Source organism: Rhinoderma darwinii, chromosome 13, assembly GCF_050947455.1.
Source record: "Rhinoderma darwinii isolate aRhiDar2 chromosome 13, aRhiDar2.hap1, whole genome shotgun sequence".
Taxonomy (NCBI): domain Eukaryota; kingdom Metazoa; phylum Chordata; class Amphibia; order Anura; family Rhinodermatidae; genus Rhinoderma; species Rhinoderma darwinii.
Genome location: NC_134699.1, coordinates 56,622,515 through 56,638,462, shown reverse-complemented (window position 1 = coordinate 56,638,462; position 15,948 = coordinate 56,622,515). Strand labels below are relative to the sequence as shown.

At 44.6% G+C, this 15,948-nt stretch overlaps 1 protein-coding gene and 1 long non-coding RNA gene across 5 annotated transcripts in view; one reads left to right on the top strand and one right to left on the bottom strand.

The window, feature by feature from the left end:
- The window catches only part of LOC142666196 (uncharacterized), a 145,815-nt gene that overhangs the window by 69,882 nt on the left and 59,985 nt on the right, over positions 1–15,948 (top strand). The window lies entirely within an intron of this gene.
- RPTOR (regulatory associated protein of MTOR complex 1) overlaps positions 12,695–15,948 on the bottom strand; it is a 220,386-nt gene continuing 217,132 nt past the window's right edge. For all 4 annotated transcript variants that reach the window (XM_075846163.1, XM_075846165.1, XM_075846164.1 and 1 more), the window contains 4 exons: positions 15,356–15,442; positions 15,155–15,271; positions 14,941–15,070; positions 12,695–14,239 (listed from right to left, as the gene is read on the bottom strand). In XM_075846163.1, the coding sequence (XP_075702278.1) occupies positions 14,171–14,239; positions 14,941–15,070; positions 15,155–15,271; positions 15,356–15,442 (403 nt within the window). In that variant the 3' untranslated portion in view covers positions 12,695–14,170. The remainder of the gene's footprint in view (positions 14,240–14,940; positions 15,071–15,154; positions 15,272–15,355; positions 15,443–15,948) is intronic.

Below are 15,948 nucleotides of genomic sequence, written 5' to 3'. Positions count from 1 at the left end.
CCAGCCTCCCTGTAGATGCCACACCAGCCTCCCTGTAGATGCCACACCAGCCTCCCTGTAGATGCCACACCAGCCTCCTTGTAGATGCCACACCAGCCTCCTTGTAGATGCCACACCAGCCTCCTTGTAGATGCCACACCAGCCTCCTTGTAGATGCCACACCAGCCTCCCTGTAGATGCCACACCAACCTGCCTGTAGATGCCACACCAGCCTGCCTGTAGATGCCACACCAGCCTCCCTGTAGATGCCACACCAGCCTGCCTATAGATCGTGCCACATACTCACGAGAGCAGCGCCGTCTCTCCTCTTCTTCACTTGTGGTCACTCGTCTGCACGGGATCTGGCAAGGCAGCGCGACGGGGCGATGACGTCATCGAGGCGCCTTCAAACCCGAGTGACCACAGACGAGTGACCACACGTGAAGAAGCGCCGCAAACGTGAGTATGCCAACGATAGCCAGCAAGGGAACTAGTAGTTCCCTTGCCAATCCCCATGTAACAGATCCATTTTTAACGGTTGTTACATGTATTGACAGCCGTTAAAAACGGATCCATTGACTTCTATGGGGGCCGTCAGGCCGTTAAAACGGCCAAAAATAGGACATGTCCTATTTTTTGACGGCCATTATTCACGGGCCGTTAAAAAACGGCCGTGTGAATGCACCCATAGAATATCATTGTTCTGAAAACGGCCATGTGAAAGCCGTTAAAAGGACGGCCATCACATGGCCGTTTTTCACTGTCGTGTGAAAGAGGCCTTACGGTGCCAGTCACAGTGCCCCAGCTATTTTATCAGCATCCCCCAGTCAGCCTGCAACAGTGCTCCCATGACTTATTTAACCCGTGTCCAGTTCCCCCACAGATTAAAGCCGATTACTGGGGGTCCTAGGAACAAGACACACTGCGATATGTCTCAGGGAACCCTTCTGACAAAATAGGATTGTATAAAGCGTAAACGTCATTCTTTTTACTTTACACATTTCGGTATGAAACGAGCGACTCTAAAAAATATCACCTTTTATGTAGTGATCCTGAGAAAGTCCTTCAGAAGACGATTCTCTTTAAGGATGAAGAACATTCATCTCCTGGCAGATAATTCCTTTGACATAGAACAACTCGACAATATGGATCGTGTGGCACAGTCAGAGCCACCCTGTATCTGGGCGTTCTGCTGACTGGTCCTTCAGGTTCCCAATTACGATTCATTGCAGTAGAAAGATAAGGTTTTTGAGATAAGGACACAATCGACATGAAGAGGGATCAGATTCAACAGATAGGTCCCTCCAGGGCCGGACTGGGACTTAAAAGCCCTGGCATTTTTAAGCACACAGGCCCACCGCAGGCCATACGCAGCCGCCAGTGTTGGGCTGGGAACACCTTTCAGCTATACAAAACATGGGGAGAATTTTTAAAACTGGTGTAAAGGAAAAGAGGAATAGTTCTTGATAGCCCCAACTCCAACGAATCCACTGCTTTTCCATGAGAATAATGTACATGCTCGTTATTCTAGAGGATTTTTTTTGTATATAGTGCCCCACATATAGCCCCCCTGTAGATGGTGCCCCACATATAGCCCCCCTGTATATGTTGTCCCACATATAGCCCTCCCCATAGATTTTGCCTCACATAAAGCCTCTCCTGTCGATTGTGGCCCGCATATAGCTCCCCTGTATATAGTGCCCCACATATAGCACCCCCCCGTAGATAATGGCGCTCACACTTTTAAGTTGAAAAAAAAGACCAAAAAAAACACAACTTTACATACTCACCTCGATCCCGTTCCCACGTCATCCTATGTCAATGCAGGCCTGCTCTCTTCTGAGCAGGTCTGCCGGGGCTGAGCGACGGTGCTGATTGGCAGAGCAGAATGACTTGCCCCGTTAATCAGCACTTTTCAACAACAGAAGCGGTTGAAAGGCGCTAATTGGCGGGGCAAGTCTTGCTGCCCTGCCAATCAGCGTCATTGTAAGGCAGATACAATTAGTGCATGAGGGGGTGGAGGCGGCTGGTTTCAGTGGCGCCACCGCCCAGGGCCAATTCTAGTTTTTCTGCAGCGTGAGGCGAAAATTTAAATGGCGCCCCCCAGATCTTGATTGGCATCCCCCTGACTGTTCTACATTACGAACAGCCTTCTCCTTTGCTTTGTACTCCCTTGGCATGCGCGGTGCAGCGATGAAGCTGGGCAGAGTAAACCTCGCTGAACGGTGCGTGTTCATGGAGTATAAGGCAATGGTGCATCCAAGAAAGTTGGAGGATACTGGTAGTGATGTAGAACAGCCAGGGAGATGTCAACCAAGCATGGAAAGGTGGACTTGCAGTTATGACTGTGTGACTCTACAGTATAGCGGCACCGACCCATGACCCTTGATATAGTAATTAGCATATAGCGTGGACTATTTTAAAAGTTGATTTTAAAGATTTGCATCTGAAACAAACATACAGGGGAATGTTTGGAAATATTGTCAGGTCATGTATTACTGCATGGTGGCGGTTCAAGGGGTTAAAACTACCAGACAGGTTCTGATTACAAATGCAATGAATTGCAACAATGCCATCTGCTCTACACCAGAACCAAGCTCAGTACATATATACAACACCAGAACCAAGCGCAGTACATATATACAGCACCAGAACAAAGCTCAGTATATGTATACAGTACCAGAACAAAGCTCAGTACATATATACAGTACCAGAACCAAGCTCAGTACATATATACAACACCAGAACAAAGCTCCGTACATATATACAGTACCAGAACCAAGCTCAGTACATATATACAACACCAGAACAAAGCCCAGTACATATATACAACACCAGAACAAAGCCCAGTACATATATACAACACCAGAACAAAGCTCAGTACATATATAAAACACCAGAACAAAGCTCAGTACATCCATACAGCACCAAAACAAAGCTCAGTACATATATACAGCACCAGAACCAACTTCAGTACATATATACAGCACAAAATCCAAGCTCAGTACATATATACAGCACCAGAACAAAACTCAGTACAAATACATTTCAGTACAGAGATCATTTGCAAAGTCAGGTTAGCAGCCTCCAATATGACCTGAACAATGGTAATGATATACTGGGAGTTGCTTATACCCCCAAAAATAATACCCCCCATTATCTGTACAGATCATACAGTAATAGTTAGGCTTCATTCTCACCTGAGTCGGGGTTCCGTCACACCTTCCCGTCAGGGGAACCCACGGACGGAAACCAAACAGAAACCATAGCTTTCCGTTACCATTCGCAAGGTTTTCCTGTTTTTTTGGCGGAATCAATAGAGTGGTCGACTGTATCCACCTGTAATCTATCACATTTAAGTAACTTAGATGTGATCTATTATAGGTGGATCTTGCGTGTCAGAGACACACAGGACACGCTGACACTGAACCCATCAGTCCCACAGACCTGACATGTTCAGGATACAGAGCAGCTATATCTCAAAAAGTTCAAAGATTTTTTAATAAAAACGAATTATAAAGTTGCACAAAACACACTGACATTTTATTAAAAAGAAAAAAATCCCCTTCAATAGGTTACACAGCCTTTAATGCAATCAGATCGTAACAACAACCATCGTCCAGTACAACACGCAGCACATGCAGTTTTACCAAAAGTCAGCACGGTTTTCAAATGATTGTTAATGTCCATGCAGTTTTTTGCAAACCATAACAATCATTTGAAAACTGCGCTCACTCATGGGAATGCAGCACGTTGGCGTGGTTTGCAGCTGTATCGTTGTCCGACAGCAGCTACTATATGTATATTCTGTACAGGTATGTTCACACAGGACGGATACGCTGTGTAAAAGCATACAGCGTGTACGCCCTGTGCACCGCAGGGAATTCAAGCTGAAAAACCGCACCAAATTGTGGTGGTTTTTTGGCCAGGAATGGTCGCTGCGGAAAACTGAGCAGAAAAAAATGGATACTTACCATGACGACTCTTCCCGCCTACATCCTGCAGCCCTGGGATGATGTTTCATCCCATGTGACCGCTGCAGCCTGCGATTGGATGAAACGTCATCCTAGCAGGCCGGCCCGGACAAAAAAAACGGAATTCTGGGTAAGTATAAGATTTACATTTTTCCTGAGTTGCGATTTTTTGCATTGGAATCGCTGCATTTCCGACGCAAAAAAAAACACACCTGCTATTTGTTGCGGGTTTTACCTCCCCATTGAATTAAATGGGAAAAACCCGAAACAAATAAGCAGTGTTTATGCACATACAATTGACATGCTGCGGATTAAAAAAACGGACAGCAAGTCAATTTCTGAGCCTTTTTTCCGTTCATCGTGTGGGTGAGATTTGTTCAAAACTCACCCACTCTTACTGCTGCGGAAAGTGGACTGAATCACTGCGTTTTTCAGAGGAGATGTCACCATCCCCCAACATTGAGAAAAACGCAGCAAAACACGCACCATTTTCTGCAGCAATTCCAATACGTGTGGAGAAGCCCTTATTCTGTGGATTTAGGGCTTATACACAGACAACGGAATTGCTGCAGAAATTCTGTTTAAAATTCAAAGGCTTTCCGCTGTGGCAAAAACGCACCATTTCCTGCGGTGTTTGCGACAGAAAATGGTACGTAAATTGCTGCATTTTTCTCAATGTTGGGATATGGAGACGTCTCCTATGAAAAACGCAGCAATTCTGCACACTTTCCATAGCAGGAAATGACATGCTGTGGTCTGTAAATTACGCACCGCAGGTCAATTTCGGCTGAGGAATTTTACGTGTGTACGAGCCCTTACCCCAACTAAATCCATTGGTAAAATCTGCAGTATTTAAACTACAAGTTAAATAAATACAACAGCTATAGCGCTCTCCACACACATATACACTACCGTTCAGCAGTTTGGGGTCACCCAGACAATTTTGTGTTTTCCATGAAAACTCACACTTATATTTACCAAATGAGTTGCAAAATGACTAGAAAATATAGTCCAGACATTGACAAGGTTAGAAATAATGATTTTTATTTGAAATAATAATTTTCTCCTTCAGACTTTGCTTTGGTCTTGGAATGCTCCATTTGCAGCAATTACAGCATTGCAGACCTTTGGCATTCTAGCTGTTCATTTGCTGAGGTAATCGGGAGAATTTTCACCCCATGCTTCCAGAAGCCCCTCCCACAAGTTGGATTGGCTTGATGGGCACTTCTTGCGTACCATACGGTCAAGCTGCTCCCACAACAGCTCTATGGGGTTGAGATCTGGTGACTGCGCTGGCCACTCCATTGCAGATAGAATACCAGCTGCCTGCTTCTTCCCTAAATAGTTCTTGCATAATTTGGAGGTGTGCTTTGGGTCATTGTCCTGTTGTAGGATGAAATTGGCTCCAATCAAGCGCTGTCCACAGGGTATGGCATGGCGTTGCAAAATGGAGTGATAGCCTTCCTTATTCAAAATCCCTTTTACCTTGTACAAATCTCCCACTTTACCAGCACCAAAGCAACCCCAGACCATCACATTACCTCCACCATGCTTGACAGATGGCGTCAGGCACTCTTCCTGCATCTTTTCAGTTGTTCTGCGTCTCACAAATGTTCTTCTGTGTGATCCAAACACCTCAAACTTTGATTCGTCTGTCCATAACACTTTTTTCCAATCTTCCTCTGTCCAATGTCTGTGTGATTTTGCCCATATTAATCTTTTCCTTTTATTAGCCAGTCTCAGATACGGCTTTTTCTTTGCCACTCTGCCCTGAAGGCCAGCATCCCAGAGTCGCCTCTTCACTGTAGATGTTGACACTGGCGTTTTGCTGGTACTATTTAATGAAGCTGCCAGTTGGGGACCTGTGAGGCGTCTATTTCTCAAACTAGAGACTCTAATGTACTTGTCTTGTTGCTCAGTTGTGCAGCGGGGCCTCCCACTTCTCTTTCTACTCTGGTTAGAGCCTGTTTGTGCTGTCCTCTGAAGGGAGTAGTACACACCGTTGTAGGAAATCTTCAGTTTCTTTGCAATTTCTCGCATGGAATAGCCTTCATTTCTAAGAACAAGAATAGACTGTCGAGTTCCACATGAAAGCTCTCTTTTTTTTTAGCCATTTTGAGAGTTTAATCTAACCCACAAATGTAATGCTCCAGATTCTCAACTAGCTCAAAGGAAGGTCCGTTTTATAGCTCCTCTAAACAGCTAACATAATTGCACAAGGGTTTTCAAGTGTTTTCTAATCATCCATTAGCCTTCTAACACAGTTAGCAAACACAATGTACCATTAGAACACTGGAGTGATGGTTGCTGGAAATGGGCCTCTATACACCTATGTAGATATTGCATTAAAAACCAGACGATTGCAGCTAGAATAGTCATTTAGCACATTAACAATGTATAGAGTGTATTTCTGATTAATTTAATGTTATCTTCATTGAAAAAAATTGTGCTTTTCTTTCAAAAATAAGGACATTTCTAAGTGACCCTAAACTTTTGAACGGTAGTGTGTATGTATATGTGTATGTATATATATATATATATATATATATACACATACACACATACACACACACACACACACGAACACATCACATACACTATATATACACACACACACATGAACACATCACACACTATATATACACACACAAACATCACACACTATATATACACACATGAACACATCACACACTATATATATATATATATATATATATATATATACACACACATGAACACATCACACACTATATATATATATATATATATATATATATACACACATGAACACATCACACACTATATACACACACATGAACACATCACATACACTATATACACACACATTATATATACATACATACACATTACAGACAAATATACACACACTATACACATATAAAGTACACATTGTAAACACACATGCACTTACTTTTATGTAGGATATTTGTGAAGGGAGTTCAGCAGGTTGATGGGGTGATGGTCTTCTCTCCAGCACTTCTCCTGCTCACAGCACGACAGAGCGCGCAGACAGTCTCTCCTCCCCCACGTCCCGACTGGTAACAGCAGCAGGAGGAGGAGAGGTTGTGTGAAGAGCAGGGAAGGGGGGCTGGAGGGAAAGATTTTAGCATATCACAGTGAGATTTAGTAATAGTAGCACAGACCACGGCTGCGATTACAGTCGGACGGCAGTTCTTAGCTGCTGTGCCGGCCATCGCCTTACAAATGCTGTACCCTACTGCCTGAGCAGACACTGATTGTTTGGACAGCCAGCAGGGGGCCCACTGTTCAGCGGCCCATCTGGCATTTGCCAGAGCTGCCCGATGGCCAGTCCAGCCCTGGGTCCCTCCAGCCACTAATGTCACATTGTTATCTTGACTTTCTGCTATCTACAATGCATCTGAGCCTGTAAGTGTCTATTACAGACACCATGTGGGACGAGCTGAACACGATAGGCATTTCATACCAGGTTTATCATCTAAGGCACTGTTCACATCACCTCATTTACCATATACGTCAGGAAGATTCTGACGCATATTTTAAATGGAGGCTATGACAGATACCTAAAAGTGGCATACGCTTTCAATAGCATCTCATTACATATATATTGAACGGATGCCACTGAGGCCCATAAACTACTGATGCCACCGTTAAGCCTCCGTTTAAGGCTTGGTTCATATCAGCGTGTGCATTTCCGTTTTCAGCTCTGTCAGAGGAACAGAAAAACGGAAATAAAACAATTCCGTCAAACTACCCAATGATTTAATAGGTTCTGTTATAGCATCAATTATGCTCCCGATCTTCCAGGTTTCTGCTTATTTAACGGCAGCAATAGCATAGTCTTCAAGGCAGATGTGAACGAAGCCTAACGGGTCCGCCACGCATTGGCTAAAAGTAACAAAAGCTTTAGAAAAGCGTATACGTTTATTGGATGCCGGCGACAGACGCCAAACAGTGATTGTTCTTTACAAATAGGCTATTCACAAAAATGTTAAAAAGAGTATATGTTGTTTTTTTACTGGACACTGCGGGATGTAACAGGCTAGTCTACTACGCAATTCCTTACCTCTTTTTTGCGGTACACTGACATATATACCGGCCAGACGGACACCAAAAGGTCACTCTTAGCCTATGTCTGACAATGGAGCCTTGCAGACACGTTTAGTGTGTTCGTCATCTGCTTTCCTGATGTACATGTAAATGCAAGGCAAAAACTTAATGTGGACGGGGTCTTTGGTTCATACATTTTTCAAGAACTCTCTATAGACTTGTGTGAAGGAGTTAAAGGGTTACTTAGGCTGGGTTCACACGAGCACATTAACGTCCGTAATGGACGGACGTATTTCGGCCGGAAGTCCCGGACCGAACACAGTGCAGGGAGCCGGTCTCCTAGCATCATAGTTATGTACGACGCTAGGAGTCCCTGCCTCTCCGTGGAACTACTGTCCCGTACTGAAAACATGATTACAGTACGGGACAGTTGTCCTGCAGAGAGGCAGGGACTCCTAGCATCGTACATAACTATGATGCTAGGAGCCCGGCTCCCTGCACGGTGTGCGGTACGGGACTTGCGGCCGAAATACGTCCGTCCATTACGGACGTTAATGTGCTCGTGTGAACCCAGCCTAAACTTTCAAAAAACTTCTGACATGCCATCGCGGCAGAAGCGCTCAAGTGAGCAGAGCCGCTTTGTTCCTGATCGGTTTTCTTGGAAAGCCGAGCAGTTGGTGTACGGGCTCAATAGAAAGTCTGAGCGATTCTGTTGCTCGTTTTAGAGATCGGTGGGGGTCTCAGTGCTCTGACCCCACCGATCAAAACTTCTGACATGTCCGAAGTTTTTTGAAAGTTTGGTTACCCTTTAAAAGTGTCCCAATGCTTGCTCGGTCATTACACCAGAGGGGTGATGCATTGCACAAGATTTTAAACCTGTCATGCCTCGCCCCCTCGCTGGACATAACAGTGTACACGTTTTGCCAGGAAAGTTCCTTTAAGTACACCAGCCTTTTTCTGCATTAGGAGCAGAACACTTTAGCCTGAGCTGCCTCTTTTCTTGATGCAAGAGGACCTGCTGGCCTCAACACCCTCAAAAAATGATGCAGGTGCCCCATCTTACACCGATTCTTAGAAGCCATGTTCATTCCTGCGGTTACAGAGGAGCTCAGGCTAAACTCTCAAATTTAATTAGAGATTATTATTATATACAAATCTGTTCTTCGCCTCCACATTGTTCACTCTCTCCTCTCATTAAACTGCTGAGGCAAAGAAGAGATGGTGCCAGCGGAGAGGCAGGGGTCTGCCCAGGTGCCTGATTAGCATAATAGTCCAGCTCATTAGCATGCTAGTCCTGCAGCCCGCTGTACCATATCCTAAAGAGTAAGCAGAGCCACAGCTTGACATGAATAAATATCAAATGAGCTCTAGTCACACACATGAAATGTCTTCTGAGGCTGTGTCCTCTGCAGGTCAGCAGTCTTCTGATTAATAGACTTGTAGTTAAGTGGCAGAAAAGTTGGAAGCCTTTAGTCCAAGGTCCGAAGACTGTTCTGTGCTGATGAATTTGTGAATATATTTTTATAGCAGTCATCTTCTGCTGAGACACGGGGTCGGGAACATCCAGTCCGCGAGATCATTTTGTCTGGGCCTACCTCACTCAGACCGCGCTGCTCAGGTGACTTAGGTCAGGTGACTGGACTGGTTCACTCCCGGGCCAGCATGCACTGACCTCCTCACTCAGACCGCCACATCCTCGTTCACTAGTAGTAAATGACAGTACTCGGCTCCATCTTCCCTCCTCCTCCTGACCTAAAATTTAGAAACTTAGCGGAGGCCTAAATGTATAAATTTAGCTGTAGTGTAGACATAGGACCTGTCCTAAACGCATGAAGTGAGGTCAGGTGACTTAAAGGGGGTTTTTCCATCAAGGACATTTATGATCTATCCACAGGATGTGTCAAATCAGATAGGTACGGGTCCCAGATCTTTTTTTCTAGAACGTGGCCCCCTAAGCACCATTCTACCCAGTGTTGTGGCTGAAGTGTGATTTCCGAACATTAATTACGGAAACAGCGTAGCTGGCTGAGCTACATGGCTTCCGTAAGTCCCATAGAACTGAATGTCAGTTATGGAAACAGCGTAACTCACATGCTACGCTGCTTCTATACCTGCCATTTACTACTATGGGAGTTACGGAAACAGCGCGTTACCCTGTTTTTTACTTCATGGTTGGAAATCAGCCGGAATACAGAACTGGGTTTAGGGGCCCCCCCTCTAGAGTTACGTGCAGGTCCCAGAGGTGGGACCCGCATCTATCTGACATTTATGACATCTCCAGTGCAGAGGCGTAGTTGGTTCTACAGCACCCGGGGCAAAAATTCAGTTTGGCCCCCCCCCCCCCCCTCAACCGCTTTCCCGACATCTCCTTCCCCCTCGCCATGTTTGTTTTCTCTACCAATCAATGACGTGTCATTTCTTTTCCACATTTCTTTGTATGTAAGTCTAGCATAAAAACATTTGTACATTTTACAAGCAATATAGTTCTATGCACAACACCAGAATAGTGGTCAGTACATAAATACAGCACCAGAACCAAGCTCAGTACATAAATAAAAACACCAGCACAACTACAGCTCAATTTAGTGCAACCCCTGCCATATAGGTTTGCACTAATTTGTTTCCAGCTCGCAGCATAGCCCGAACAATGGTAAGGATATGCTGGGAGATGCGGTTCCTCAAAAATAAATCATATCATAATCACACCACCCATCATCTCGCTGCAGATCATACAGTGACCACAGTGCTGATTAGAGACAGAATAAACATTTACATTAAGGGACTCACCGGTGACGTCTCAGATTCTAGTTCTTTTTCTCCATCCGATCCAGACCTATGATGAATTCTCCCGGTCACAGCCCATTTCTGCAGTTTGCCGCTCACATGTCTTCAGCTTCTCACTTTTCCAACATTTCTACACCTATAAAGAAAGATAAAGCTCTCATTTTACCACACACTACGCCCCTAAATATAATAGCGCCATACACTGTATCCCCCACACACCGTGCCCCCTGTAGATAGTTCCCCCCCATAGAGCCCCCTGTATACAGTGTCCCACAAATAGCTCCCCCTATAGTGCTCCACAGATAGCCCACCCCTGCATATAGCCCCTCTGTAGATATAACCCACCCCTGTATATAGTGCTCCACATAGTCCACCCCTGTATATAGTGCTCCACAGATAGCCCACCCCTATATGTAGCCCTCCTGTAGATATCGCCCACCCCTGTATATAGTGCTCTAGATAGCCCACCCCTGTATATAGCCCCCCTGTAGATATAGCCCACCCCTGTGTATAGTGCTCCACATATAGCCCACCCCTATATATAGCCCACTTGTAGATAAAGCCCCCCCTGTAGATAAAGCCACACACTTTTTTAATTACGATAAAATAACAAACTATTCAAACTCACCTTAATCCCGTTCCCACACTGTCCGGCAGCAATGGAGACCTGCTCTCTTCTGCGCAGGTCTCCTGGTGTTGAATGAAGAGTCTATGAAAGGCGCTGATGGAAGGGCAGAATGACTTTCCCTGTCATTCAGCGCCCTTCAATGATGCAAGCGGTGCAAAGTATCGCGCCACTTCACTTGTAGAAAGGCGCTGAATGGCCGGGCATGGAACGTACCTGGCCATTCATTGCTTCTAATTGTATCTGTGTTCTATAGACGCAGGTACAATTATAGTGCAGGAGGGGGTGGCACTGGCGCCCCCCTCTAAGTTGCGCCCGGGGCAAATGCCCCACCTAGCCCCACCCTTGTCCAGTGGATATGTCATAAATGTCCCTGATGGGAATAAATCTTATATAGTGTATAATTTACATCTACATTTACTATCATACTGATCTTAAGTTTTTTTCTAGTCTTCTCCATTCACATCCAAAGCTGCATTCAAATGCTTGCCAGCTGCCATTCTGAAATATGACAGGACTCTGCTGATCTAAGTGACAGCTTGGCTGATCTCACACAATGCACTGCACCCTGTGGCACTACATTGCCAGAGATGAAGTTTATTCGACAGGAGATTCCTTCACATCGCAAACGTGCCCTGTAGTGACAATTGACCAAAAAAGGGGTAGCGGGTAGATGTGAGGTTATGCAAACTTAGAACAAAAGGAATGTAGCTCTGGTTGAGATTGGAGTAAAAGACATGATGTAACTACAAGTAATGCATTGTGTCTGCAAAGTTACTCAGAAGACAGCAGGATGGGTATATCGATGAAAGCACAAAAATAATTAAAAATGATTTGACTTGGCTCCCGGTCATCACTAGGACAGACCTGACATCAAGGAGTAACAGTCTGCATGATCACACTAATGGGAGCCAGGCTGCCTACACATAGATGTGGTCGAAAAATCAAGAAAAACTTTATTTAAAATCTTAGGGCTATGCATCCCAAGATAACGCTATTAATAAGTAACATTCATACATCGACATTAAAACTTTTCTATATATGGCGGCATTTTGTATAAGGTTTCATCCGTCTCTACTTAATTAAATCTCTGGGTCTCCTGGGCAAGAAGTCTCAGCACTTATATATATATATTACAACTCACATTGTACCCCCTCACTTGCCAGTCGCAGGTCTGCGGGCCGCCTGGCTCATCTCCATACAGCAGGATTAAAGACTTAATTTTGCCGTCCTAAGCTCATACCCCGAAGAGTTTTCCTCCAACAAAAGACACAGAAACTCATTTCCCTGGTTTAATTAATATTTAATGAATCTTTCTCCTATTATCCCACACATTCCTTTAGGACGTACCCTCCTCTCCTCTTTGTGTTAAAATAAATAGGCGAAAACTAGATATTGTCCTACTCACGATGTACGTTTTGAAGAAAAATATACGTGTATATATATTATATATCACTCCCAGTCAGAGCCCCACCGCAACGACGTTCCAGGCGCATGGAACACGTCGCCTCTTAGATTAATTCTACTGCACTCTTCTGTGGATGCTGGAACATGGTCCCTTCTTTTCTTTTTGCATTTTCTTAAAAACTAGAGATTTTAGTTAAAACAGTGTAAACAACAAAAGCCCAGTCTGGGAGAAAAAAAAAAAAAAAAGAGGATTTGGTGACAAAGTGCAATGTGAATGAGAGCCTCTGGGATGAATAGGTCAAAGCAAAGCTCTGAGAGCTCACTGTAATACTCAGAAGAGTGGTTTTAAAAAAAATGTCACCAAAAAAAAAAAAAAGGTTCATGTGTCCGATACTGGGCTCCGTGTGGACCGGATGCTGCGTGGTCATCATCCCTTAGTGATCCCTGGCGTTCTAAAACACTAAACTTGCCATGCGGAAGGATCGGTAGTTAAAACCCAATCCATGGCCGAGGGCGCACTCTAGTCTGAGACGCACCGTGTTAATATAACACCAGTAGTCATATAAAATGTATCTTACCGTTGAATGCTCCCATTAATATAACTCACGCCTTCTAGTCAGATGTGTATAGGCACCATCCTATCTCCCCATAAATGAAATACGGCAGCTATTTTTATGCAGTGATAAAATGTCTTTGTCAATGCTCTTACCCTCCCATTGCTTCCCCTGCACATATTTATTACAGAGATAAAAGGGAGCTCCAAACTGATGTCGACTGTGGCTTCTCCCACAAAACCACCACCGTGAAAAAATAACTGCTGGTTTGGGTAAAGCTTCTTCAACCACAGAGGCAGAGTATGACGTTTTGTGTGCGGAGGATCCGAGACCACTTGTCCGACCCTTACTGATCCTTTTGGGAGCGGTCCTTTCCCATTGCACTACAGGAACGCCTACCACCTACGTGCCCTCAAAATGGAAGAGCAAGAGCAGGTCCTGAATCAGCCAAAACAGCAGCCGGATTAATAAGGATTCAAACCAGACATCCTGCCCGCCACGCCAAATATCAATGGGTTGAATGTATATACAAAGCTCCCTTAATCCAATTGGCGGTTTTAAAAAAAAAAAAAAATCAACAAACACAAAATAAGAATGAGGAGTAGACCGGAGGAGACAAGGGAACCTTCGTATAGTCCGGTCATTGGTTCATTAACTTAATCCATTCAGAGAGGTCTTCAGGTTCTAAGAAGCAGCATTCGAATGTCATCACCACGCAAGGTCAAGATTCTTGTCCAAAACACAGGAAGATTAGGAGAGGAAGCCAAGAGGCCAGTCCCTGTTTCTCCTTCCAGTGGCTATCTCACTCGCTTCTCCACCGAATAAATAGACATGTAGTAATCGTTACTGCCAACAGCTAAGTGAGGCTACGGGGAGAAAAAAAAAAAGAGAGAGAAACAAGTTTACTGTCAAACATATTCGACTAGAGAACGATGCTAACAGAGGCACGTTCAGTAATGTTCTTGGGACTGATTTGCTCCCAAGCAGAAACTGGAAGATAGTCTTTCACAGGCAGGCTCCTTGACCGACTACAGGAGAACACCACACATTCTTCACCTTGTGCCCCGTAAGAAGTATGCAGTATCGGGAAAGGGGTTGAGGGGCAGAGGTAGACCTATGTATTAAACGCAGGCAGCTGGGTGACTGAGAAAGATGAAATTCTGGGTTTGTGGCAATGAAAACATTTCCAAAGTGGGCGCGAAATGGCAGAAACGAGTAGCATTGGAGGCCTTAGCGCTGTTCAGTCCCGTGTGTGGCCAATTTTACTTTTAATAAGGAAATTTGACGAAGTAGCCTTTCTACCATGGCTTTCCCCATGTTTCTGAACAATAAGGGGTGGAGCTTTTTTTAAATGTTTTTGCTTGCCATCAGCTCAAGCTCCGCCCCTTTCACAAACCTATAGTCTAAGCTTACGATGGGGAAAATATACAAGACTGAGAACATCACAACATTTTTGTATTACAATTATAGTTATAATGACCAGAGATGGTTATGATGTAAGAATGATGTGTAATGAAGTATCTTTTATCTGCCCCAAACCTCCTGGACCGATACTAGAGACACTAACCCAGTGCGGATGGAAAGCCAAGCAGCTGATGGCTCCAATTCTTTGGCCCATGAATCCATCGTAGTATTTGATGTTACTTATCAACTCTCCGTTGCCGTTGTAAATAGCAATAAACTGGTTCATAGAACCACTGGAAAAAAAAAAGAGAGAACACCATAAGACTAGTATATACAACACGGGCATACACAGAACGGGCCACAGAACTATAACGTACCAAGCAAATAGGTTGGCCTGGGGATGGTAGTCTAGTGCAGTCAAACCTTTGACAATCTGTAGCGTGTTTATCGATTCAGGTAACCTGGGGTCAAAGCAGCGAACGTCGCCATTGACACTGTGTATAGAGAAGATTACATTTCATACAGCAAAACACATAAGACGTGAGACAAGGCGCGAATTTCAAAGAAAAGGACTGTACCTGACACTCAAGATGTTTTCGTCTGTGTGTTTTTGGAGATGCGTCTTTACCACCCATGCAGTGTGCTCGCGATAGGTCATGACGCGGCTGAAAACACAAAGAGGGGGTTGTCAGAGAACTGCGGCAATAAAGCCAACCTGAATTCTGCATTGCAGCAGTTAAAGGGGCTGCACAGGATTAGAAAAAGTTGTCAGCTTTCCCCCCCAGAAACAGCTCCACTCTAGTTTATAGGCTGTCTCTGGTATTCCAGCTCAACCTAATGCAAGTTAACAGTGCTAAACAGCAATACCAGACATAGTCCATGAATTGGAGCTGGAAAGTCCAAAAAAGAAAAAGCTGTGCCCTTTTTCTAATTTCAGACAACCCTTGGAGCCATCTTGAAGGATATATTAGGGAATTGCATTAATACTAAGGGAAATGACAGATTCCCTACTTGTGCCTTGCACACCCTTAGCATATTATAGGCTGCTGTTTAAATATATCATTCAGGGCAAACATGGGGGGGGGGGGGATTCCAGTTGCCCAGAAACCACTGTGTGGCCAGAGTCGGATCATTGGGGCTCCAGGCCCCACTCTCTCCCCGGCCCTCCCCG